The 26,256-nt window shown below is 44.2% G+C and overlaps 1 protein-coding gene across 1 annotated transcript in view; it reads left to right on the forward strand.

Annotated features, from left to right (window-relative positions):
• HSD17B12 (hydroxysteroid 17-beta dehydrogenase 12) overlaps positions 1 to 9,058 on the forward strand; it is a 331,988-nt gene extending 322,930 nt beyond the window's left edge. Inside the window, exon 11 of the mRNA XM_078684345.1 lies at positions 4,804 to 9,058. Within this exon, the coding sequence (XP_078540471.1) occupies positions 4,804 to 4,908 (105 nt within the window). The 3' untranslated portion in view covers positions 4,909 to 9,058. The remainder of the gene's footprint in view (positions 1 to 4,803) is intronic.
• Positions 9,059 to 26,256: the final 17,198 nt, after the last annotated feature.

The following is a 26,256-nucleotide window of genomic DNA, read 5'->3' on the forward strand; positions in this document are numbered from 1 at the left end:
TGCTGCTGTATGGTAAGTGGTCCGGCAGTCCTGCTGCTGTGCTGTAAGTTGTCCAGCAGTCCTGCTGCCGTGCGGTAAGTTGTGCGGTAAGTTGTCCGGCAGTCCTGCTGCCGTGCGGTGGTCTGGCAGTCCTGCTGTTGTGCGGTAAGTGGTCTGGCAGTCCTGCTGCCGTGTGGTAAGTAGTCCAGCAGTCCTGCTGCCGTGCTGTACGTGGTCCCGCAAACCTGCTGCTGTGCGGTGGTCTGGCAGTCCTGTTGCTATGCTGTAAGTTGTTCGGCAGTACTGCTGCTATGCTGTAAGTTGTCCAGCAGTCCTGCTGCCGTGCGGTAAGTTGTCCGGCAGTCCTGCTGCCGTGCGGTAAATGGTCCAGCAGTACTGCTGCTGTATGGTAAGTGGTCCGGCAGTCCTGCTGCTGTGCTGTAAGTTGTCCAGCAGTCCTGCTGCTGTGCGGTAAGTTGTGCGGCAGTCCTGCTGCCGTGCAGTGGTCTGGCAGTCCTGCTGCCGTGCTGTACGTGGTCCGGCAGTCCTGCTGCTGTATGGTAAGTGGTCCGGCAGTCCTGCTGCCGCGCGGTAAGTTGTCCGGCAGTCCAGCTGCCGTGCAGTAAGTTGTCCAGCTGTAAGTTGTCCAGCAGTCCTGCTGCTGTGCGGTAAGTGGTCCGGCAGTCCTGCTGCTGTGCTGTAAGTTGTCCAGCAGTCCTGCTGCTGTGCTGTAAGTTGTCCAGCAGTCCTGCTGCTGTGCTGTAAGTTGTCCAGCAGTCCTGCTGCGTGCGGTAAGTGGTCCGGCAGTACTGCTGCCGTGCGGTAAGTGGTCCGGCAGTCCTGCTGCCGTGCTGTTAGTTGTCCGGCAGTCCTGCTGCTGTGCTGTAAGTTGTCCAGCAGTCCTGCTGCCGTGCGGTAAGTGGACCGGCAGTCCTGCTGCTGTGCTGTTAGTTGTCCGGCAGTCCTGCTGCTGTGCTGTTAGTTGTCCGGCAGTACTGCTGCCGTGTGGTAAGTGGTCCGGCAGTCCTGCTGTCGTGCGGTAAGTGGTCCGGCAATCCTGCTGCTGTGCTGTTAGTTATCCGGCAGTCCTGCTGCTGTGCTGTAAGTTGTCCAGCAGTCCTGCTGCTGTGCTGTAAGTGGTCTGGCAGTACTGCTGCCGTGTGGTAAGTGGTCCGGCAGTCCTGCTGTCGTGCTGTAAGTTGTCTGGCAGTCCTGCTGCTATGCTGTAAGTTGTTCAGCAGTCCTGCTGCCGTGGGGTAAGTGGTCCGGCAGTCCTGCAGTGCAGCCGAGTTTTGACTTTCATAAGAGTTGGCCTTAAGTAGAGTTCTGCTTAAGAGTAGGCTAGACGTTTTCACCCAGTAATACAGAGTCATGGTCTCTGACCCTGTTCCAGAGTCCTCATAACCAGCTTCTCTAGCACCTCCTTTGAGTATGCCTTCCAGGACCATGTTCTGGTTCATCACTCGCCTGCCGTGGTAGCCCAGTTGAATTGTGGGTATCTCAGGGAAAACAGAAACCCCTCTTTTTGTCTGTCCTGGCCTCATTAGAAAAGGTTCTCCAGTGTCTTCTACAAACATATTGCCGGACGTAGTGGAATTTATTTGGTGTATTTAATTTTTTACTTCAAATGTATACCTTTTAAGGGGCAGTGAGTTTTCTATAGGGAAATTTGCAAGGTTCTTATTGAAACAAGATCCTATGTGGACGAAGGCTCAAATTTGTAAGTGAGGAAAACTAAAGTTTGAAAACATTGCATTAATGTTAAAGCTATGCCCTAGGACACTGCAGAGGGTTAATTTTAGGATTACATATTAGACAGAGGTACAGCTGAGCTTGAGATGTTGAGGGTAGAGGCCTTGGGCTTGGGTAAGGGTGATTATTATTCAAATGATTAAGCAGAGCCGCTTTAGCATCATAGGCAGAGGGGCCACTTGCCCACGGCCCCCACCAAACAAGGGGGACCCTGTTATAGTGATTGGAGCAGTTAGGACTTTCTTTATCTCTCTCTGTGTGTGTCTCCTGTTTCTCCATCCCAGCCTCTGTAGCACTGACTATCCTTGCCACGTCTTCGTCTACACTCTGTGCCTCTCTGTGCTTGAACGTCTACCACCCTCTCACTGACTCCTACCCCGATCTATCTACCCAGGCCCCCTCTACCGCTCTTTTTTTGGTATATTTCATTTCTCCTTACCTCCCTATTCACTAAGTCCCCACCCTTCTCTGTATTTCTCTGGCTACCTTGTTCTCTCACTGCCTGTCACCTCTTTGCCTCTCATTCTTAAGTATTTTTGTCCCATTTCGTTGTCCTTATTCTCCTAATTTCTCTACCGTCTGATACTTACTCTATCTGTCTTCACCTCCTGTGTACATCACATCAGTACTCCCATCTGATTTATTTTATTCTTCTTTTCTCTCACAATCTCCCCTCTCTAGTAGGCTGTGCTGATCCCAGCATTCTCTAGCACAGCCTTTTCTGCACCTCTCCGTTTCCATTTCTTCTATTGTCTCTACTCCGCCTACTTAATCTTTCTCTTGCTTCTTTCTCTCGTTGCCTCGCTCTTGTTCTCACTGCTCTATACCACATTTTCCTGACTCACAACTTTCTCACTACCTCCTTTTTCCACGCCAGCTCTCTTATTGCTTAAACTCTCAACTTCTTTCGATGTATTTACTTCTCTGACTCTGCTCCCTTATTTTACCTTCACTTCCTCTACCACAAGTCTCATTACATTACTCCTTTCTTGCTACCTCTCATTCCCTACTACTACCTATTTTTATTTGTCATTACCTTCTCTTGCTCATCTCTCTGTACCTGTTTTTCTATTGGAACTCGCACTCTCTACCTCACTGTCCTCCTTCTGTCTTCATCTCTCACCTCGCTTACATTGCAGGGACCTGGACTCCTTCTGTACCTTCCCGCTGTCTCTGCTTTACTTGGATCTAGATCCAGACCTCATCTCTTTCTACCTTCACTGCTCTCTCTGCCGCCTTACTCTCTACCTGTCTTCATACGCCTCGATCCTCATTTTCTATCCCTCTACCTCGCGTCTCTTTACACTTTGTCTACCTTAAGCGTATCTGCCTTTACATTATCTCACATTTTTCTACCTCGGCCAGTGTGCCCCGTCCACTCACTATTCTCTTTCATTCTCCCAAACACTTTGACCACCTGTCTGTACCTTCTTACATATCTTCCTACCTCTTTATATGCCATTTCCACTATATCTTTATTTCTACCTTTCTCCTTTTGCATTTATTTATTTATTTAAAAGTTTTATATAGCGCTAGCTAGACCCGAGGGTATCAGAGCGCTTTACAGCATTATCACACGAAGACAAATGTACACAGTAATATGTACAGTGAGTCGGGACGTATCGCAGAAAAAGAGCCCATTGTCCTTCATAAGATATGCGAGCATAGTAGGGTGCCCAGTGTCTTGTGACGTTTCACAGCGATGTCGTCGTAGAAAGCACCGTGACTCTAGGTGAGATTAATGAGGTCAGGTCTTAGTGTCAAAGTGTCTGAGTGCTGCTATGGGCAGGTTTCGATTAGTTGGGCTTTAGCTGTCCATTCGTGAGAGATCGGTTGAAGAAGAGGTCTTTGAGCTGCCTTTTGAAAATTAGGAAGGAGGGATTGGTCCTGATATGGATTGGAATGGAGTTCCAGATTTTTGGCGCATTTCCTCACCCTACCTCACATATACCTCTACCTCATCTGTCTCTACCTCCCTTCATCGCTTGTGATTTTACTCACTACACTGTTCTCTTTATCGGTCTGTCCTTCTCCTGAACCCTCCCATTTCTCTTAATATTCAGAACCCGACGTCACAGTGTGGCCAGAGATGGGTACACACAAAGAGGGGAAGAGAATTTAGAAGAAACTTTCTTGTGGCGGGAGGGTGAAAATCCTCAGAGTTGTGCTTTGATTTTCCCTCTTGCAGCAAGAATGCCAGTTGTGAAGAGGAATTTATTTGCGATTACAAATGTCTTGCAAATACAGTGTTGTGTACAAACGTCTTATTTTAATATTATACCCTAGTCTCTTAAAGAATCAGCAAGTCAGCATTTCTGTGTCTTTCCTACTATGGGAGGAAATGGGTGGTAAGGTAAACAATCACAATACAATATAGCTGTGGCAAGAAAAGAAATTCTAGCTCCAAGTTGAAAAAAGAAACTGCTTTGTCAATGCTTGTTTAAAGTTACCCAAGATACCTTTAAGCTGTCTGTTTGTCCCCTTTTTTGAAAGTTTGACGTATAATTCTGTAGTGTTTAGGATCATGACGGGTTGGTTTAGCTGAAAATGGGTGATAAATTAAAATTCTTCTGAACAATGGGCCCCAAAATATGCCTTGTACAGAGCTGCAAAAATCGTCAAAATTGTTCTGCGACTGGGTGAGCGGTCTGTCGAAGGGTTTAAATGTAAGTGAAGGCGTTACTTATAGGTTCACTGCTGTATTAAGGGTAATTAAGAACGTGAAGATATCTGTACGGTTATAATTTAGGGATCAAGCTACGAATTTAAAGTAAAGGATCAGGTTTTAGGATTCTGATGTGAGAGTTGGGGGTGTAGGTGGTAGTTACAATTAGAGTTATGGCAAGGGTGTGTGTAGGCATTGGTGTACTTCTCAGAAAGGGACACTGCAATAAAAAAAACTAATACTTAATTTTCAAATTAAATGTTTCCTAGTTTTCGTTTAGAATTTTAAGCTTTTTAAACTAAATTATTTGTTCTTTCAAACTAGATGTAAACTAATGGTGGTCAGTTGGAAGGTTGTCGTACTGGCTAGGAGGTAATGATGCGCCTCTGTCTTCTGTGTTTCTGTAGGGCTGGCTCACCACTTCTGTCCCAACCTGTGTCGCCATGAAGCTGGCCTTGCGTATGAATAAGCAGTTGAAAGCGCGCGTCCTGAAGAAAGCCAAGGCCAACTGAAGACACCTCGAATGAAGCAAGTCTACATGATGGCATGGATGCAGCGTACCCCAACAGAGACACCTGTGACACCAAATACTGTAAATCCAGGGCTACATCTGAGAAACGCATTCCACTCCCAGGGCGAGGGAGATGTAGTTAACTCTGTAACATGCAATAGAATGTCTCCTACGCTCCGACACTGCATTTAGTCGTAACACAACTGCGCCGAGCCACCAAACCCTTTATTTACCGAGTGCTGTATTTTCACACTGAATATAACAAATTAAGCATCATTGTTTTTTACTTTATTTTGAATATTGATTTTTTCTTTTTTTTGTTCTCGCTCTAGACAGCGCATGCTGTTGGTTGCACGTCTATTGTTCCTTAAAAAATAGCTAAAAAGGGCTTTTAGCTCGCCCTTTACGTATCATTGGTTGGCTTCCTCGTCTGTCTTATTTCTTTTGTTTCCATTGGCCGGCTTGTTTCGTTTTGCCAACCTCGCTCACTACAGATGGCTTTGATAGGATTTTGGCTTCACCTTCTTTAGATTCAACAAACACACACAAGCTTTCCGAGCCTGCCCATTTTTATTTATTTTCTTGGATGTATGAGAGTGAAAATCAACATTAAGGCATGCACCAAACCCTCTTCCTAAATCATGCCCCCCTCCTGCCAACCGCACCCATTTGTGCACTCAACTTTGTGAAAGCTTTCAGACACGCAGGATCTTGCAGAAAATGTTGGTTTCTAAAAGATTTTGATAGTGATAATCCCGACATAAAAAGATCCGCTTTTGGGGATCTTTTTGTGTTTTTCGTTTTTGTTTTCTTACACAGTGGTGTTGCAGAAAGACTATTGTAGTCCTTTCAGAAAGTAACAAAGTGAAGCTTCAATGTTGCGATTGCTTTCACACACTATTGCTCTAAACCACCTATAAATCCTCTTCATCTAGTTAATAATGTAGACTAATCCTGTTATTTAAGACAGGGTGGCAAGTATTAAGCCTCACTGTCTTGCTTTATTTTTATCTTGCAACCAGAGACCTTGAAAAGGTACTGTGGATGTATGAACTACAGAGTCAATTAAAGTGAGTAATTAGCCTTATTTAAGTTCCCCGGAACATCATCTCCTCCTCCTTCCTTAATGCAGAGTGGTCAGTCCATTTTGTGGTAAAAAGGAATTATTATGAAGAAGAAATAGATGACCTTCAGGATAAAGGCCAAGAAACACTTCTTGAGCAAATGCATCATGTAACTTGGTAACTCTAACACGACCCAAAAAAAGAAAAAAAAGGAATTGGGGAGGGAAATATAGGATAGTGGCAAAAAGTGAGATAGCACCATCTGGTTAGCAGCCAGTTTGGCCTTTGGAAGATTGGGAATGGAAGAAAGGCCATTCACCTGGACACCTAGGAACCCCAGTGACTGTAAAGGACTAAGAAAGGATTGTTCCTTGTTGATCACAAAACCTAAACACTTCAGAAGAGAGAGTTTGTGTTGAAGTGTTTAATAAGAAAGCGCAAATTTGTCCTGAGCAATGGATATAATCCAAGTAGATCAATAGACGAATACCCATAGATCGACTGGGGTCTACTACCGGTTTGAGCAGCTTGGCGAAACACCAAGGAGCCAATGGTAACCTGAATGATATGGAAGAACATATATACGTGTGTTTTTCTCAAGAACACTGAAGGAACTGCTAGTGATAAGTAAATGATGGTAATAGAAAGGTAAGTGCCTCTGAGGTCCAGATTAACTATCCAATCCGGAGCTTGGAGTCCGTCTCTATATTGGCATGCTAGTAGACTACAAAGGAACTGAGATGTCTCCGATTAATTACAGGACTACATTTATTCTTTTTTTTACGCTGTAAATATTGCTTCCGAAGCAAGATAGATCCAAAGGTACTCTTTCCCTTTTTAATAATCCCACTAAGGTTTCTTTCATCTTTATATGTTAGATGAACAGAATTTGGAAACAAAGTTAGAACTGGATCGGGACAAAACTATGTGGTAGCCTCTGACTGTTTGTAATATTTATGGATCTGCTAAAATAGTCAGTTTTTCAGAACATGTTTTATTCAACCCTCTGTATTAAGGGGTATGGCTAAGGTGAACTTGGGTCTTGTTGGTTCTCTGTTGGCCCTGAGTCTGTATCCTCTTCTCCTTTGAGTGTAGAAGGGTGCTCTGTTGAATTCTTTGAGAAAGCTGGGCTTTTAAATTGGAAGTAAAAGTTTAATAAATTTCCAATTGTCCTTAAAGAATTTTTTTTCTCTCTAATCAATAGTCTAAGACCTGCTTCCTTGCAAGTAAGTTCTGCTAATTTAGGATCGATCTTGCAGCGTTCTAGGGAGAAAGCTTGGTCAGCATTGCCAACAAAGCACCTCGCTCTGCCAGCACGATAATTCTGCTGGTGTGATGGATACAAACGCTTTATGGCTTGTTTAGCGTATCAAAGATTTTCCATACCGGTTCCAAGACATCAAGCACTTTATCTTTGAATAAAGATCAGGCTCTCCCTTTACCAATTTTAGGGTCTTTCTCAGATTTGGTAATTAATGCCAGGAACTAATGGTCAATGACTGGAGTGAAGAGTATCCGAAGAGAGATTGTGACGGGAGGACATTCAGATTGTAGCTTATTATTGACTGGTTTATCAATGGGATTGCTATTCCTGTCAGTGATATAAGCTGCGGCATGTCGGAGAGTAGTCTAGTCAGATGATAGAAGGTTAGGGCCAAACAAGTTCCCCGGCCTGGTGCAGGATCTCAAACTCCTTATTTTCACTAATTAACTTTAAAGTTCTTATTAGTTTGTTTGAGCCAACCCAATTTTGAATCCACGCCAGACTGCATTATAGGAGTTTGTCCCGTGAGTAAACAATGGCGCCTGTGTCGTCAATCTTGTCTTACAAATGAAAAGATTTATAAGGTTAATATTTTTTGTGCATCCGCTCTAAATCTCGTGGCCAGTGGGTCTAGGAAATGACTTGCAGCCAGAACAAGAATCGGATGGCCCGTCTTCAGTCGAATTGCTAATGGCATCGGACGGCAAAAAGCAGACTGCGAAGCTGCTGCCACATTTTTATTATTACACTTTTTCTGTTCTTTTAGTGGTTGCCAAAGAGTTTGTTAGAAAAGAGAACACATCTTCATCTGGGGAGTCATTAACACAATCCCCACTATAGCACTTAGGTCTGTTACCAACAGCAGGCTGGATCTGGGCAGTAATCATCTCTTAGACTTTCTTTCCAATGTCCAGCACAGTCACTGACATGGAGGTTGCCTGAGCTTTCTTGACAGTCTGCCACCAAAGGATCAATACAATTTCTTAAATTTTGAGAACCATGCATTCTCTTCCGAGATATGTTATGAATGCTGCATGATTTGCAGAGAAGAAACAATATATAGATTTATTTCTGCAGAATTCTCAAATTTTCTGTAAGTATTTTTCAAGGAAAAGCAGAGTAAAAAATGTCTTACTATATAAAAGGTACATCTACACTTTTCAGGATGCAAGTCAAATGCGTAACCAGGAGTGGTTTAGGCACAGTGGCGTTGGTGGGCTGAACTGAAAATGAATACATCAGAAGAGAAAAATGTCACTAAGTAACCCATATCCTAAGGCAGCACCTGAATGTGTTGTCAAAAGCATTGCATTGACGCTACACAAAAAAGCAGGCCCTGATATGGTGATCACAGGAGACGGGGCTCTGCCGTGGAGGTAAAAAGCAGTAAATTAATAAGATGCGACACAGCTATACACTGTTGGTGCAAGTGAGTCAGGACAGTGTTGGAAGGTGGCTACAATGACCCCGTGCTGACAACCCGCAATCACAAAAAGGATGTGTCTAGCTAAAAAGCTGACGAGGAGGTTGAGCCGCTCACAATACAAATAAAATGTGATTCAGTCCATTTATTTTGATAAAGCATAATACTGAAATAAGGGTTAAAAAAAGCACGTCCCTCCTGTTGTGTAGCAACAAGAAAGAGGAGGAAATGACATACCGTGGAGATTAAATAGGATTTATTACTCACATGTTGACTTTGTTTACCCAGCCAAGGATGATGGGAAATGTAGTTTTTACCCATGATATGGAGTTTTATACTGTCTTTTGTTTCTCTTTGAGTCTTAATTGTTACTGCAATAAAAGCTAGAAAGTAAACATAATACGATCCTCCGGTCTTGTAAGAAAATTAGTGACCTACTAAACACCCCTTCTGTGTGCCTGAAAACCTGGTTGCACTGATTCTGTGATCCAGTGTGTGGCACGTAAAGTGCTGTCGGTAGTCCCCCATTGTAGGCAATGTTGGAAAGGCCGTGTTAGTAGCATTAAGCGGCAGTACATTTATTTGTTCTGATGAACTGCGAATTGGGATTTCCATGAATCATCAAATACAGTGTTACCTCACAGCGGAATGTCAAATATCTAACCCTAAGTCAATTTTTTAATCCCAATGCAGGAGGCATTGATAATGCAATAATTTCAGAGCAGAGCATCTTGACAAGACCAATACAATGCCTTATGCAACCAGCCTAGTGATCTACTTCACAAGTAGATGAACTTTCGATGTCCTAGGGGCCATCAGGAGATCAGCTGATTCTGATTCCCTTTGCGGGTACACCTAGGTCTTGCGTGAGTGGTTTCTCACTTGAGGCTAAAACTCTGCACCGTTGAAAGCATTTCATGACCGATCATTTACATGAACTCCCTCCACTGCTACACCAATGCTGCTTGATATAATCACCCCTGAACACAGGTTCTTTAGAAAAACAGGCCTACACTATGTAACTAGGGTCTATATTCTCACTCAATGACCCACTGGAATCTGTGTGGTGGCTGCACAGGGCTAGCCGTAGCAAGCTTCCTTCACATTCCTTCCCCATCTCGTCTTGCACCCCATTAATGAACCTCGCAAAGGTAACCTGCATGGCCCTCTTTTCCCGGCACTTCGTTGGCGATGCTGTAGACTGGTCGTGTGCCTGCAGCTGCTAAAGCATTTAAATGTAACTACAAGCACTCGTATGTGGAGTCTTTCCATCTCCCTACATGCTCTAAGGAAAGTGCATGCAATGGGAACTCCAGTAATGAATTCCCAGTGGGCGGAGACAGTATAGCAGCAGTGTGTAGCAGAGAAAAATAAGGGTAACTTCAAAAAAAGCCAGTTGTCGTGCACATATGTGTGACTGCTTATTTACACATTAAGTATCACTGTCAGGACCACATCCTTTCCTAGGCAGTTGAAGTACTAGAAGATCCTTGACCTTTTTCTGAGTGGCACGCTACTGCTTTTCAAGACTAATGTTGGAAAGGCTCAGATGTTGAGCCCATTGATATGATGCATTTTGTCAAGATGACCCGGTCTGTGCCAGCGTGGACAGGCTCGGTGTTGAAGGTCATCTCTGGCGTTAGGTGGCAGTGATGCTGTGCTCTGCTCTGAGGACTATTTTGACAACGGTTATAACCTGAAGAACACTCCATTGGTTTTGGAGTTAGATTTCTACCACGTTTATGCACATACTTGTCGCGAATGTCCCTTCTTTTACAAAAAAAAGCATTGGAACAACTCTACTTAATTTCCAGAAGCTTGATTTTACCTCTACGTTCCTTATGTCCAGAGGGCCTTAAAGAAGTTAGAACCCAGCACAGAAGTTCAGAAAAAATGAGTGGAGGAGGAGGAGGTGGTTTCCGTGCCTGGAGCTGTTAATAGGTATTATGGTTACTATTATCCTCAATATCTTGGCTTTTCAACCAAATTGTTTGCGATCCTTTGCACCAAAAAGCTGAACATACAGAGCACGTTTCTTGAGCCACGCAATTATTAATTCAAAGGTCTGAGGTCTACTGAACGTGGTCAAACAAGGTTGAAGGTCTGTTTTTGTACAACAACAAGAGCCTTGACGTGGAAGGTAATGGGGGACAGAGTGGTCCATTGGGTGAAGAACTGGTCCTCCTTCCAGGTAGGGGATGGGATGTGGTATGGGGCTTTACCTTTAGCGTAGTGCATATAATGCTCTTGTACCTTCTTTGCCGAGGCCGTGAACTGCAACTCCAAGAAGATGTAAATATATACATACCTAGGTGTTACAGAATTTTACTAAATGCGTTTGTTAGAGCAGTATTATAATGAAAGTTTTTTGTAAGAATTGTGTGAACAAGTGACTTTGTAAAAGGTGACAAGATAGAGCACCAACTGTTTTTCAGTACAGCAGACTTTTTTTAATGATACTACACCTTGTCTACTAATCTATAGGTACCATTATATATTTATATATACATATATATACACATACATATGTAGATATATTTACCTTGGTTTAACTAGATAGCCAATGTTCTGTACACTATTGTAAGTCAATATAAAAAAAGCTCCTAGTTGTAGAGTACACAATCTGCATTTCAAGTCACTTTCGTTATGATTTATAGATATCTATATGAATTTGTTAGTGTCAAAATGAGCATCTTGTGTCACACGGCTGTAGATCCCTCATCGTAGATGAAGTATGTCGAAGCCTTCTTCCCGATTGCTATCCTTTCAGGTTTCTCCCAAGTTGCATGCCATCTGTTCACTAGTTTCCTTATGAAACCTTTGTGTCTATAAAAGTATAACATGATAAATCAATGATAGTTACTTTATGCGTGTGCTGTGAATTAACGAAGTGACATCCCTTGCATTAATATTTTAGATAGCAATTACTGTAAATACAGATCGCTGACTTTAATTTAGAAAAATATACCTTAGGGATTTTTTATTAAAAAAAAGCTTATGTTTTTGAAAATGTGTGCCTGCAGGAATTTTAAGACAAACCTTGTTTGGTTCTTGTATATGTGTGCTTTTGCTTGTTTTGTGGGCTGCTAGCTTTTCAAGAATTGAGATTATTGGTGCTTAAAATACAGAGCTTGAAATTAGCGTTGTGGATCCCAAGCAGTAAATGACCAATCAAAAGTATGTCAGTGCCGTTCGCTTCTATGTAGGACACCCACATTTCGGAGCCGCCGTGTGCTCAACTGGGAGTGCCAGTCATCCTTCAGGTTACGACAGAATGCTTAAATGGCATCTGCACCAGGAAGGGCATTGTCGTTGACTCCAGTTTAAAAGCTTTGTACAAAATAATACTTTTTTGATAAAACATAAGAAAGCCAGCTTAATTGCAGTTGTGTCTAACAATTTACACAAACGCAAAGAAAGTTGCTGTAACAAATTTACCATCATTTAAAGCCAAAACTGCAGCATTTGTTCTATGGACCTCAGTTTTGGGAGAGCGTTGATGCTCTTGCTCTAGAGATGGTCAACAGTTTGTGTGCTATGTTGCCATTTTAGTACTTCTGTTGACACCTGAGGTATAATGAAGCTTGTAAGGGCTTCTCCACACCAGCAGATGGATCTATCGAAGATTGCACTCAGACTGGGTGGAAATGCACCCACCAAGAGGGCTTCCATTGGGGTGGTTCAACAGCCGGAAAAAGAAACCCATCAGCTGACCATGAATGAAAGTCAGACACAGAGTCTTCTCAGCTACGTCGCTTCAGACACATCCGGTCCCTGCGGTCAGACCCAGGGAGAAAGGGGTTAGGTGCTCTTTAGAACTTCCAACTCCACTTCACAGTACGTACTGGGAATGGTTTGGAAGGAGTAGAGGCATCAGAACTTCAGCCAAGGTAAGACGTTGACATGGTGACTTACAGGAGAGTCCTTCCCCCTTAATGCAGCCAAGTGAGAAGGGCCCAGACAGAAAGAAAGCATCCGTCTACCGTGCTCTATATGGGATTGCACATTACAAAAAGAGCTTAATTTCATGCTCTGTTATGAAAATTAATCTCTTGTTCTGAGGCATGGGGGAGGGGTGTACAGTAAAAAGTCAATGAATACCGATGCATTGGTGCTGATAAGGTATAGCATAAGGGCCTGTGTCCCATAGCCTTACTGTGTTATGGAGTCCGGGTCATTAATTTATCGTGGTGGCGTTAGAGTGCAAATAACGTAAATTGGACGTTTTCAGAGAACAAGGTGTCTGTGAGGTAGCCAGTCCCTTGTTGTGTAATCTGTATAAGCAGTGTATTCACACATTCCCTAACACAAATGTAAATCGATCTAATGTACAATAAAAGGAAAGTTGTTTCTGGAGACAGTTACCGGTCTGTGTCGTCTTGTTTTTTGTCCAGCATCGCTTCAACGGATTTCCATGCAATGTACGGCTCTACTAGTCTGGATTTGCCTTTCAGGTCCCAAATGGCTAACCTTCATGGACAAACATGTTTCTCTGCAGCTTTTTCTGGGTTCAGAAGGTGTTCACAAAGGTTTCTTTGAGGTTCAGCTGGATCTTTCCAATTGATCTCTAGTTGTCCCTCATACGACCTTTATTCTTGTTCTTGACACTGAATATGCATAAGGAGATTTTTTTTTGATTTTTTATTTAAGAAAAACAGAATAATGCAAACCGGCATGCACACCCAAGTCAACATTGAACACTTGCCAGCTCAATGCGTCAAGAACATTTTAGAATTATCTTCCTTTCAATGTATTTGATAAAATTATTATTAGATGGCACTTCAGTGTATCTCCTTATGTCTTGGATAGTCTGCCAGTAAGATGTTTGTGGCTGCTGTTTATAGGACTTTAGCAAGATGATGAATGTGAGATTCTTCCTTCAGAATAAGAGATGTTCTCTGATTCAAGAATCATTCAAGCATTTTTTTGACTAAACTCATGTAAGCCTTAGTAGCCGAGCTGGATGCTTCACATGATCCAAGTGCTCAAAGAAATAAGATTAATCAAAGTCTTAAAATAAGATAGAATTGAATAGTTTCTCGTTTATGCTCTACTGGATAATCTCGTCCATCTTTTTCATCTTCATCCATGGCTGCAAAGGAAACATTTCAGGAATATTTGGAGAACATCAACAATACCGTACACACTTCTATGCTGTCGACTACCTCTAATTTCTCCAATCCGACTTGGACTCCTTGAAACCTCCTGTTGTACATTGTACTCAGTGACATCCTGAATTCTCATGAGACCACCCCCTGAAAAGATGGCATGCTAAGACCATTTAACCAACTTTTTTGACTTGTCATTTACCTAGTAGGATATGTTAGTGTTAATGTATGTATATAAGTGTGTGTGTGAAATCGGATTTCTGGTTGGCAGAGCTATGCATCCTGCCCAAGCATGTACCACAATCCTAGCCACTGCGAAGTCACAATCTACATTATCCTGTGCTCACCCTTACAGTAGCTTGGCACAGAACAGTCAGGCTTAGCTAAAGAGGCCATATGTAAAGTATTTGTCAACACTTCATACGATAACACAGCACAAAAAGACTCCACACCAGGTAAGAAAAGTGGAAAATGTTTTTATAAATAAGAAAAGACCAAAACGACAAAAATCCAATGTGTAGACGCTGAGATATGGATTTTTAAAGAATACATGTATAATGAGTGCTTTTGTAGTAATAGGCCCTTAAATGGGTTATCTGGTCGCGCTAAACCAGGGCAAAGTCAGCAGTTTAGGCTGACCGCGATGGAGTGCACGCCGGATAAAGGGGCCCACTTCGGCCCACTAAAGCAAAGTACCTTGTTCCGGGCTGCTTCATCGTTGGCGAGGATGCATGGTGCAGCTGAGGCAGTGCTCGGTGATAAGCCACGCAGTGGACGAGATACGCTGGTTCCAAGTGAGAGCGCTTGTTCCGGATGCGATGTGCGGCTGCTTCTCCTGTAGTAGTCTCGCTGAAAGCAATGCGCTGATCATTTGGGCATTGAGCATTGGTCGGCTTCCCTTTACAAAAAGGATGTGTGGGTTTTAATTCACACAAAGGCAAAAATGCGCTTGTTCCAATGAGGATGCGTGGGTTCTGGAAGAAGAAACACTTTATGCCCCACTCCCAAGGGTCCGGGACTCGGGTGGCACCACTTGGTAGGGTAGACTCACAGCTTACAGAACCCCAGTGCCGCTGCAGGTATTTGAAGTCTTTGCTATCCCTTGGAACAGCAGGCAAGCCTGTGGAGTCACTCTGTGTTCACGTGATGCAGGTCCAATCCTTCTCAACGAGGAAGGAGCAGTAGCAGGGCAGCTCGGCATGGTAAGAGCACAGCAAGGCAGAGCCCAGCAAAGCAGCAGTCCTTTCAGCGTCTCTTCTTGGTAGAGAAGTCACAGGTCCAGAAATGTATTGATTTGGTAGTGACAGAGGTCCATTACCTATACCCAATGGTGCCTTTGAAGTGGGGGAGACTTCAAAGAAAGCTTTGATGTGCACAGGAGTACTCCCTGCCATGGCTCCAAATACACTACAGGTGGGTAATCCATGCTCGCTGTGTGGGGACAGGACAAAGCCCTTTCAGGTGTGTAAGCTCCTCCCTCCAATCCTGCTCAGGATGCCCATTTGCATACAGATGTCCACTCAGGCACACTTACCCTCTCTTTGTGTGTAACTGTCTGCAGGGAATGCATAAAGCCAGCTGTCACCCTCCCCAGACGTATATTCCAACGTCAGGTAGAAGATAACGAATGGCTAAAGTAAGTAAATGGTAACTTTCTAAAAGTGGTATTTGCTAAACTGGAATTTAAAATCCAACTTAACTATATTTTAAATTGTGAGTTCTATGACACCAAACTTGAAAAGTCTATTTCTTCACAATTGGTATTTACACTTAAAAGATGTCATTAGTAGGGGTGGGCGGAACTCAGAGTTCTACTCTGTGCAATGCTGCGAAGTCCATACAAATCTGCAAGATTCTGCTGAGTTCCACAAGCAGGCAGAATTCAGCACGCTGCGCTGCTCACACAGACTTTTAGCACAAGCAGCTTTTTCTGCACAGTAACAGCACAAACTGCACCATGGCAGAGGGCCCTGCTTCTTTCTGCTGTAAGACTATATGTTCTACTCAAGCGGCAGCTTTCGCAACGCTTTTGACTTGCTGCGACTGCCTGCATCAAGAAATCTTTCCGGCAGGTGTTCTGGTGCTAGGTGGTGCAAAATTCTTACTTGGCAACTTAACGTTGGCGAGCCACACTCGAGAAATAACTTCGCCAGTTTTGCCGGAAGTGTATGGTACTCGCACAGAGCGAAGTGGCCAAACTCTGCCGGCGGAGCAGTTTATCACCCACTCCTAGTACTAAATTAATCCCAATGTTGCTATGGAAGACATAGGCCTTACAGCAGTGAAAAACTAAATTGGTAGTTTTTGACTACCAGGACATGTAAAACTTAAACGTGCATGTCCTTTTAAACACATGGCACTGTGCCCTGTGGGTAGACATTGCCTAGTTTAGGGGTGCCCTATGTATGAAAAGGGAAGGTTTAGGCCTAGCAAGAGGGTTAGCTTGCAAGGTCGAGGTGCCACTTTAAAACTGTGAATACAGGCTCTACAATGGCATGCCTGAACCATCGTAGAGGGCTAATTATTTGTGTGACACAATGAGTGCTTCAAACCCACTAGTAGCAATTAATTTACAGGCCCCAGCCACAATAAGTGCACTTTACTAGGGACTGATAAGTAAATTAAATATGCCAATTGAGAATAAGCCAGTGTTACCATGTTTAGGGGAGAAAGTACAAGCCCTTTATCACTGATCAGCACCGGTAAAGTACACAGAGTTCTAAGGCCAGCAAATATGAATTCAGAAAAATGGAGGGAGGCAGACAAAAAGTTGGGGTGGTGTATGTGTGTGTGTATATATATATATATATATATATGTCTGCTATGTGCATCCATTGCTTTATCTGTCAATTGATTTTATCACTCACAGTAGATTTTTTCCCTTTTTTATATGGGATATCATTGCATTATGTATGGATTTATCCAGTTATTTTATTGTGCAATCTCAGCTGTTATATGCCTAGTGATAGTATTTCTTCACTTTTTATTTTTAACACATGATGTCACCACTAGAGGGTGTTTACTTATCACTGCATATGTACATAAAAAAAGCATTTCGTTTGTTGCACTGCTGCAGCGTGATCAAGGGCAACTCGCCTGAAACGCGTAGCTGCTGGTCTCTGCAAATAAACTCCATCTTTTGCTGACTTTTGTGGTCCGTCTCACTCGTCTGCAAGCGTGCGCTGCTGCGGCTTGAAACGCTGTGAGAGCCGAGGAGGAGCTGAGTTTTCATATATATATATATATATATATATATATATATATATATATATTCCCAGAAAAGAGTTCAGTAAACACGCTCTCAGGAATGAAAAGGGAGTATGCCAGTTGAAGTAAAGTGCTGTTTAATCACAACGCGTTTCACCAAACAAATGGCTTGATCACGTGATTGTATGCTCGTTATACAAAGGTTAAATAACATCACCAATGTGCTAAACATAAACATAGGACTGCGGTCAGAGGGCAGACATTACTAAAAAGTCAGGCATGATCAGGCAACACGTAAATTACATATGCAGTAAAAACATGACTCAAAGCGCCACAAATCATGCTGTTGAAAAAATGTGTTTGGCAAGAAACTAAATAGTGAGATAAATGCTCTCATGAAGCTGCCTGCTATTGACATGACATTGTCGCGCAAGTGCGCAATCAAAGCATACAATGAAATAATTGAGTCAAAAAAGCATGATTCCAAAAGATGTCATGACATGCATGCATGGCCTGAAATAAACCCAATTGATTGCAAGACAGGCCGATGCCCAACAGTTCGAACACATAAAAATGAAAACAGTCCTAGCACTACAAGTTGTTCATGCTGACCCCATGGACACGTTCCTGTCCTGAAAAATTGGCGCAAACCCAGGCAAATAAGTTAAAGAAAATATCACAACAGAGTCTCTGTAAATACAGGGCAAGTGCCCAAGTACTGAGATGATGCCCTTACTGTGCGAAGTCATTCAGATGCCCTCAAGTGCCGCTCTAGTGAATTCTGCCGGTTTTTCTCCGCCGGCGCACGCGCCACCTTCCATGGGTCGGAGGGATCCAGAAGGAGTGGTTTATTTTGGATATATATATATATATATATATATATATACTCCTCCAACCGGTTACTGTGCAACGAAACGTCCAATGCACTTTCACCAGTACGCAGACTCAAAGTCCGTATATGTGTGTGTGTGTATATATATATATATATATATATATGTGTATATGTATGTATATTTCACTATTAAAGCCAAAGATTACAGGGGCGTTATAGTGAGGCTTGGATTTGACTCCTACAAAACCATAGATTCCGCAGTTATAGAAACCTGAGCGAACTATAAATTACACCCCCGCAATGCACTGCTTATGACCTCACCTATTACATCACTCATAACATAGTCAGTGACCTCATGATGGCATCTCAAATCACATCACTGATTGCAGCATCCAAGGAGTAAAAGTGAATTCTAAGAGTTTGAGTCTTAAATATGTATACTAAGCTACTATAAACGTGTTATTAGTATACTAGGTGTACTATTAATGAGTGATACTACTTCCAACATTGTGTGTGGCTGTTTGTCTCTGTGTGTGAGTGGGTGTCTGAGTGGGTGTATGGTTGTATTAGTGGGTGTGTGAGTAGCTGTGTCGGTGAATGAATGCCTGTATTAGTGAGAGGGTGTCTGAATGGCTGTATGAATGAGTGACTGGGTGTGTAAGTGGCTGTATGATAGCTGTTTCAGTGGTTGTTTGGTTAAGTGAGTTGACATGTGAATGGCCTTATTGGAGAGTAAATAGTTGTGTGAGTGGTAGATTTGCTGAGTGTGTGACTATGTTGAGAAGCTATATGGATGAGTGAGTAGGTGTGTGAAAGGCTGTATAGGTGGGTGTGTAGTAGCTGCATCCGTGAGGGGTATGTATGAGTGAGTGAGTGGCTCCATGGATGAGTGTGTTTGCAGGTATGAGTGTGGGTGTGTGAGGGGGTGTTTGAGAGGTTGCATGGAGGTGTGAGTGGGTGTGGAAGTGGTTTTGTGGATGATCTCATCAGTGTTGTCAAAGACCATGAGTGATGTAATATGTGACATCATGAGCTGTGCATTATGGGGTGTAAATTATAGGTAGGCTTTCCTGTTTTCAGTTTCTATTTTTGGGAAATTCTGGTGGGGTTTTTTCAGTACCTTAAAAAAAACAGTGGTCATCAGTGGTTACACATGTTCGTGCCATTAAAAACAACAGAAACACTGTTTTTCCTGTTTATGGAATTTTAATTTACATTTTTTATTATTGCTTGCCTTCTACACTGATAGTGCATGTGTATAGATAGCGTGTGCACAGGGTATACGAGGTCTAAATACATTTTTACTGCACCAGAATGGGCTACAAAGTCAATAGCATTCTTTATTATCTCTGAAGAATGTAAAGATGCTTTCAGCATACCATCTAGCTAGTGACTAGGAGCTCTTTCAGCGAATCACTTCAGCTCAGGTATTGATTTTGACAGGCCATTATACAACTTTTTCATATAAGTAGCTGAATTACTGCATATACAAATAATATCACTCCAATCTTCATTGAACTTGGTAGGAACTTTTTCAGTAGCATTCCATGTGACACAGTGTTCCATGTTTACCAAACATCTGGTGTCATGTTTTCACCACTATCTCAGATGCTTGGTGACAACATTCTTTTCACATATATCTGTCGCTACATCTTGCATTGAATGTTTAAAGACTGGGGGTTTTGGCAATACACTTACAATCAATACTGACTCACTAGAAAAGGGGGCTTATGTATCAAAGGATTTCACCCATTCTCTGTCTGGGTAAATATGATGATACATATTAGGAACGATTCTTATGAATCCAGCCATTTTACTTATCAGTGAAATCAAATGTAGCCAAAATATCAAAAATGAATTTGATATTTCCTGATTCTCTACAGTTCATAAAATAACTAAATAATACCTAAAACATGCATCTAAACACTGCGTCTTTGGACCAAAGACCACAAAACTGAAAAAAGCAGAAGGAAGAAGAGACAATGTTTTAGTGACATCCCTAAACAACAAACCCCAAGTAGTAATGTTAGCCCAGTCTTTCTTGATGCTACCTTGTATAAGAAAGTTACATTGTATTGTCCCCTTCAGGAAGAAATAACAATGACTCTTTCACTCGTCTTTTCCTTTCTTTGAATGACACTTAGTTTGTGGTTGCTAGGTGTTTTTTCAGTGTTTATATGTTTACACCGGTGATTTTTGGTGGGATTTTATCAGTTATTATAGGTTTAAACCTAAAATCAGATAGCCTAGTTATAGGTATCTCAGGAAAATATGACAGAATTTCTATGGTTTTGTACAAGTCAAATTCTGAGCCTAACTATAACGTTATACCCTTTGGTTTTTTCCAGTGAATTTTAAGGTTTTTTAAAATCTATTTCCTAACTATCAATCCCTGTAATCTTTGGTTTATTCAGTGAATTTCTAGGGATTTTTAATGTCCATTCCTAACTGTAATCTGTAACCTTTGTGAGTCTCTCAGTGGGTGTATGGAACTCTGAATGGGTCTGTGAGTAGGTGAGAGATAGTAGGAGTGATTCTGTAAATGGGTGGATAAGTGTCTGACTTTGTCTGTGAGTGTCTGAGTTGTTCTGTGAGTGAGTGCATTAGTGCCTGAGTGGGTTCTCCTCGTTGTCAGCCTTTCTGCTCACTTCTGATCTTTATTTTGCCTGTTTTTGCTTGTTGCTTACCTTTATTTTGCCTCTTTCTGCTCGTTTCTCACAATTATCTTGCCTCTTTCAGCTAATTGCTGACCTTTATTCTTCCTCTTTCTGCTTGGTTGTTCCTGAACTTTATTTTAACTCTTTCTACTCTTTTTTTTTTTCTTTCCCCAAGACGGTGGGTGAAGCCTTGAGGCATCCACAGTCCCAGCCGGCTCTCTGCCTCCCGTGGGAGCCAGCATTGCTGCTGCACAAAGCGAGCTTCTGGAAAGGCTGCTACTTCCATGCAGAAGTAATAGTTTCGTCTCTTTCCCTGCCTGCATGTCTGTGGCAGGGAAAGAGATGAAACCTCTGCTTCCAGCAGCCTGCAGCACTTTGACAGCTACCACCCCCTGGAACTAGGGTGCTAGCTTTAGCTCGACAGGAGCTGTTAAAGCTCCCGTCAAGCAAACGGCTATATCCTGGGGGTGGGCACCCTGGAACATAGCCTGGGGTGTGGCTCTGAGGGAAGAAGAGGCTGTGTGTCCCCTTCCTTCGATCTGTACTAGATGGTTCTGGTGAAGTGGTGGTCCCCGGGCCATAAATGTTCTGAGAGGGGGCCTGCCCTCCTCCCAGTTTTATATATTAGATAGTAGCCGGGAAAGTGGTGGTCCCGTGGCCCAGGGCAACCCCCTGGCGTTCCCTCTTTGTTATTTTATCTTTTTGGGGAGTTGTTGGTCCCGCCGAGGAGGGAGGGTCCATGCGGCTCCTCCCCTACAATATTAAAGCCCCAGGGAGGTGTTGGTCCCCAGTGCTCATTGAGCCATAGGAGGGGGGGGGGGGGCGGTCCGTTTCCACTCTCCCTTTTTTCTAAAAATGCCACAGGACCTTTCTGGCAGCTCCTTTCAAAACAAGGGCGGAAAACTAGCTTTTTTTCCACTTTTGTTGCGAATTTGCATATCCACCCGTGCTTTCACAGCAAATTGAAGAAAAATATGTACTCACCCATATAGCTTCTCAACACAGCCTTTCACTCACCCAATCAACCACTCGCACTTACACCCACACAACAAATCACGCCCCAATGCAGCCAAAGTTGGAAAGTATGGAAACTAGGTCCTAACTATGACTACCTACTGGCGTCATATATGTACATATAAATGTATATATATATTCAAATTTCCTTCGTTTCAGTCTCACGGAACAAAGAGCCACGGCACCCAAATGCTGAAAGCAGAATTTATTGGCAGCAGTGTTGTTGCTGATAAATTCTGCCTTCAGCATTTGGGTGCCGTGGCTCTTTTTTCTGTGAGACTGGAACGCAGTAAATTTGGATGTTTATGGGCTTCGCTAACCCGCCACGGCCCGCCGTCATTTAAGGCTCGAGTTGCAGCGATGAACTGTTTGTGGATATATGTATATATCTATACACACACATATATATAAATATATATATTTATATTTCTGATAGATACATCTGCCGTGTGAATTCCTCACCTTGTGACTATCCCCCTGCGTCAGCAACATTCGGAAATTCTTTTTTGTAGCTTCGCGCCGACGTGGACTCGGACGTCACAGAGGCACGGCATCGCTCGCGACTCCGCTGACGTCACTGATGCCTACAATAGGCCCACGCCGGCGTGATGACATCAGTTCCCTTTTTTCCGCGTCGTCGACGCTAACGGTTTTCTGGGATCGTCTGTAGCCTTTACTGTAACTTTGTTACTTGCTAAATTTCTAGTATCTTTGTCTTCTCGTTTTCATCATGACCTCAAAGAAGACCGGATTTAAAGCTGGCGGAGAATGTAACAAAATAATTTCCATTACAGATCCGCATGAATGCTGTTTGTGGTGTCTGAGCTCCGACCACGACGTCGAGGACTGCCAGTCCTGCAAGAAGATGACACCAAAGGCCCTCCGGGAGAGAGAAGCAAAACTTCTAGTTGCCAAGTTTAAAGAAGGAAAAGAAAAGAAGAAGTCAAGATCGCAAACTCGACGATCGAAGTCAAGATCTCGATCGAGGTCGCAGTCGGATTCGTCCTCGGCCCATGCTTCAAGATCTTCTAGAAAGAAGCATAAAAAGAGAACCCATGAATCCCGACATCGATCGAGGAAGGAGTCGGGTTCCAAGCCGAAGTCACAAGTGAAACTGATCGAGAAGGTAGTTTCTTCGGCTTCGGAGGATCACGATGTCGAGGTTGAGGCGTTGCATGCGAACTCACCGAGTTCACCGAAGCCGAAGACTGTTCCATCTCCGGACCCATCCCATCCTTCAGGTTGGGAGGATGAAGGTGAGGAGGAGGAGGTTGGTGAGGGTGGAGCTCAGATGCCCGAAGGTCGTACGACTCCGGTGCACCAGCCCGAAGTAGAAGTCGACATCGTTTCGACTCCACGCCCTCAAGAACAACCTGGGGGTTCATACCCAGCCTTCCTGGCTCCAGGTCAGGACCCTACGCATTTCCTGAATGCGATGTTCGGAATCTATTCAAGGGCTATGTATCCCTCTGGGGCTCCTACTGGTCCCATGGGTCCGATGGCATATGGTCTGGGTGTTCCTCAATTCTGCACCTGCGCCCTTTATGCCTTTTATGCCGGCTCCGACGCCGCATTGGCATTATCCGACTCCGGCGAGGCCTTCGACTCCGAAGCCATCGACGCCGAGATTGATGACTCCGATTCCTTCGACTCCAGTTCCATTGACTTTGATGCCGAACCCTGAGCGGCGTAGTGAATCTCTCCCTCGTCCGACGTCGATTTTGACGCCGGCTCCGGCTCCGTCGGAGTCGATTGCGGATCCGACGGCTTCGAATGTGAAGCTAAGATCTAGGCGTGAAGCCCAAAGATTAATGGAAGAGTAAAGATATAGAGAGGAAGATCTGGAGGAGGGCGAACTACAGGATTCTGAGGACCCTTTTGAGGACCTGTCTGTAGCTAGTGGCCTTGAACTGTCACCTGAATGGGACCTTGTTTCGGTTTCTAATGAACCCTCAAAGGATGTGACACCTTATCATGTGGTGATAAAGAAAGCCGCAAATTTATTGAACATTATTCTACCATCTGCAGAATTTAAATCTAATCTGTTCACAGAGGTCCTTCACTCCTTCTTCAATGACTGAACCTTTACTACCTTTTAATGATGCCTTAAAGGATCCAATTTTAGAGATTTGGAAAAATCCTGTTTCAGCTCCTGCTGTATCTAGAACTGTGGCTAGGAGGTATAGAGCAGCTCCTGAAGACCCGGAATTTTTAACATCTCATCCTCTGCCGGAGAGTTTGGTGGTGCAGGCTGCCTGTTCCAAAAGATCTACGGGTGCGTTTCCGCAGGTCCCAGCAGAAAAGGAGTCGAGAAAGCAGGATCAGGCTGCTAAAAAGGTCTTTTCCTCTGCCAGTATGGCTTTAAAATCCACAAATGCAACCTGCTTGATGGGGCGTTATATCCATGCTCTTATGGACACTGTAAAACAATTGGTGCCCAAAATACCTGTGGAGGATAGGAAAGACTTTCAGGAGGTAATTTCTGATACTCAAGCTGCAGCAAGGCAGGTTATCCAAAGTGGATTAGACATGGTTGACTCTGTGGCGAGGATCATGGGTTCTTCAGTTGCGACAAGGAGAGCCGCATGGCTTAAATCTAGTGAGTTTTCCACTGATGTCCAGGCTGCATTGATGCACCTTCCTTTTGACTGGTCTGGATTGTTTGGGAAGAAGGCAGACACTGCTTTGGAACGCTTTAAAGATAGCAGAGCAACAGCAAAGTCGTTGGGCCTTCAGACCAGGGGCACTTTTGTAAGACGTTCAAGAGGATTTGGCAGATCTTCTTTTCGAAACTATAAGTCAACCCAACAGCAGCCACAGCAGCAGCAGAACACTTTATACAGAGCTTATAGAGGCAAACAAAGGGCCCGTGCTCGGGGCTGTAATGCTTCCTCCTCTTCCTCATCCCAGCCACAGCAGCAAAGCAGCCCTAGATCCACTATTCTGGATCATGTGGGCCCAGTGGGGGGCCGGCTTACCCATTTTCTACAAGATTGGGAATTGATAACATCGGATCTTTGGGTTCTCAATCTTGTGGAGAATGGGTATGCTCTTCCCTTTCGGGAATTTCCCCCAAATTATCCTCCTTGCCAGGGTTATTGTTCGGAGGACCACCTGCTTCTCCTGCAGGAAGAAGTCCTGGCATTGTTTCGAAAAGGTGCGATAGAGGTGGTTCCAGAGCAGGAGAGGGGTCAGGGATGCTACTCCCGGTATTTCCTGATCCCCAAAAAGGATGGCAGGCTTCGGCCAATTCTGGATCTCCGGATCTTGAACCTTTACCTGAAACAGGAAAATTTCAAGATGCTCACTCTTGCACAGGTTCTTCAGGCGCTGCTGGAAGAAGATTGGATGGTGTCGGTCGACTTGCAGGATGCGTATTTTCATATTCCCATCTTGAAGTTGCACAGAAAGTATCTCCGTTTTACGGTTGGGTCGCAACACTACCAGTTTGCGGTCCTTCCGTTTGGTCTTACTACTGCGCCTCGAGTCTTCACCAAGGTGATGGCAGTGGTGGCAGCACATCTCAGGAGGTCGGGGATACATGTGTTCCCGTATCTGGACGACTGGTTGATCAAAGCGGAGTCGCCGGAGAAGGTGCTCCATTATCTGCAAGAGACAACTCAGTTGTTGCACAGGTTGGGTTTTTCGATAAATGTACCCAAATCTCACCTGGTGCCCTCCCAGCGCAACCTGTTCATAGGTGCGGTACTGGACACTACTGATTGTCGTGCATTCCCTCCACCTCAAAGGATTCGCGACATTCAGGAAATGATTCCTTTGTTCTGCAATGGAGCGGTCGTTCCAGTTCTGAAGGTCCTTCGCCTGCTCGGTCTGATGGCTTCATGCATTCTATTGGTCAACCATGCACGCTGGCACATGAGGGCACTCCAGTGGTGCCTCCGCAGGCAGTGGTTTCAGCACAACGGAGATCTCAGGGAGTCTGTGAGGATCTCCAGAGAAACTGCAGCGGATCTGACTTGGTGGAGCGTGGAAGGCAATCTGTCGAAGGGAAAGCCTTTTCAACTTCCTCCATCGGTGGCCACAGTGATTACGGATGCATCCACTCTCGGGTGGGGTGCTCATCTGGAGGTCAAGGGTCTTTGGTCTCCAGAGGAAAGGTTGCTTCACATCAACCTTCTGGAATTACGGGCAATACGTCTGGCGCTCAAGGCCTTCCTCCCTTCCCTTCGCGGTCGGTCGGTTCAGGTCCTGACGGACAACACGACCGCGATGTGGTATATCAACAAGCAGGGAGGAGTGGGGTCGCAGTGTCTCTGCAAAGAGGCTCTGCGTCTCTGGTCCTGGGTTCAGGACCACCAGATTTGTCTGATGGCAAATCATCTGGCCGGAGTTCTAAACGTGCGAGCGGACAGTCTCAGTCGGCAGTTCTCGGCCGACCACGAGTGGAGGCTTCACCCAGAGGTGGTTCTTCATGTCTATCGGACGTGGGGGACTCCTCAGGTGGACCTGTTCGCCACTCGCAAGAACGCTCACTGCCTGTCATTCTGCAGTCTCCAGTATCCGATGCAAGGAGCCTTGGGGGACGCGTTTCAGTTGAGTTGGAGCTCGCAACTCCTTTACGCGTTTCCTCCCATACCTTAGTTTCCTCGGGTTCTGAGGAAAATTCGCCAAGACCGGGCCCAAGTTATATTGATCGCCCCGGATTGGCCAAGAAGGGTGTGGTACTCAGACCTTCTCCACCTCTCCTCTCACCCGCCGCTCCGTCTCCCTTACAGGGCAGATCTCCTCTCACAGATGGAGGGGCAGGTTCTACACCCCC

This window comes from Lissotriton helveticus, chromosome 3_2, assembly GCF_964261635.1.
Source record: "Lissotriton helveticus chromosome 3_2, aLisHel1.1, whole genome shotgun sequence".
Taxonomy (NCBI): Eukaryota; Metazoa; Chordata; class Amphibia; order Caudata; family Salamandridae; genus Lissotriton; species Lissotriton helveticus.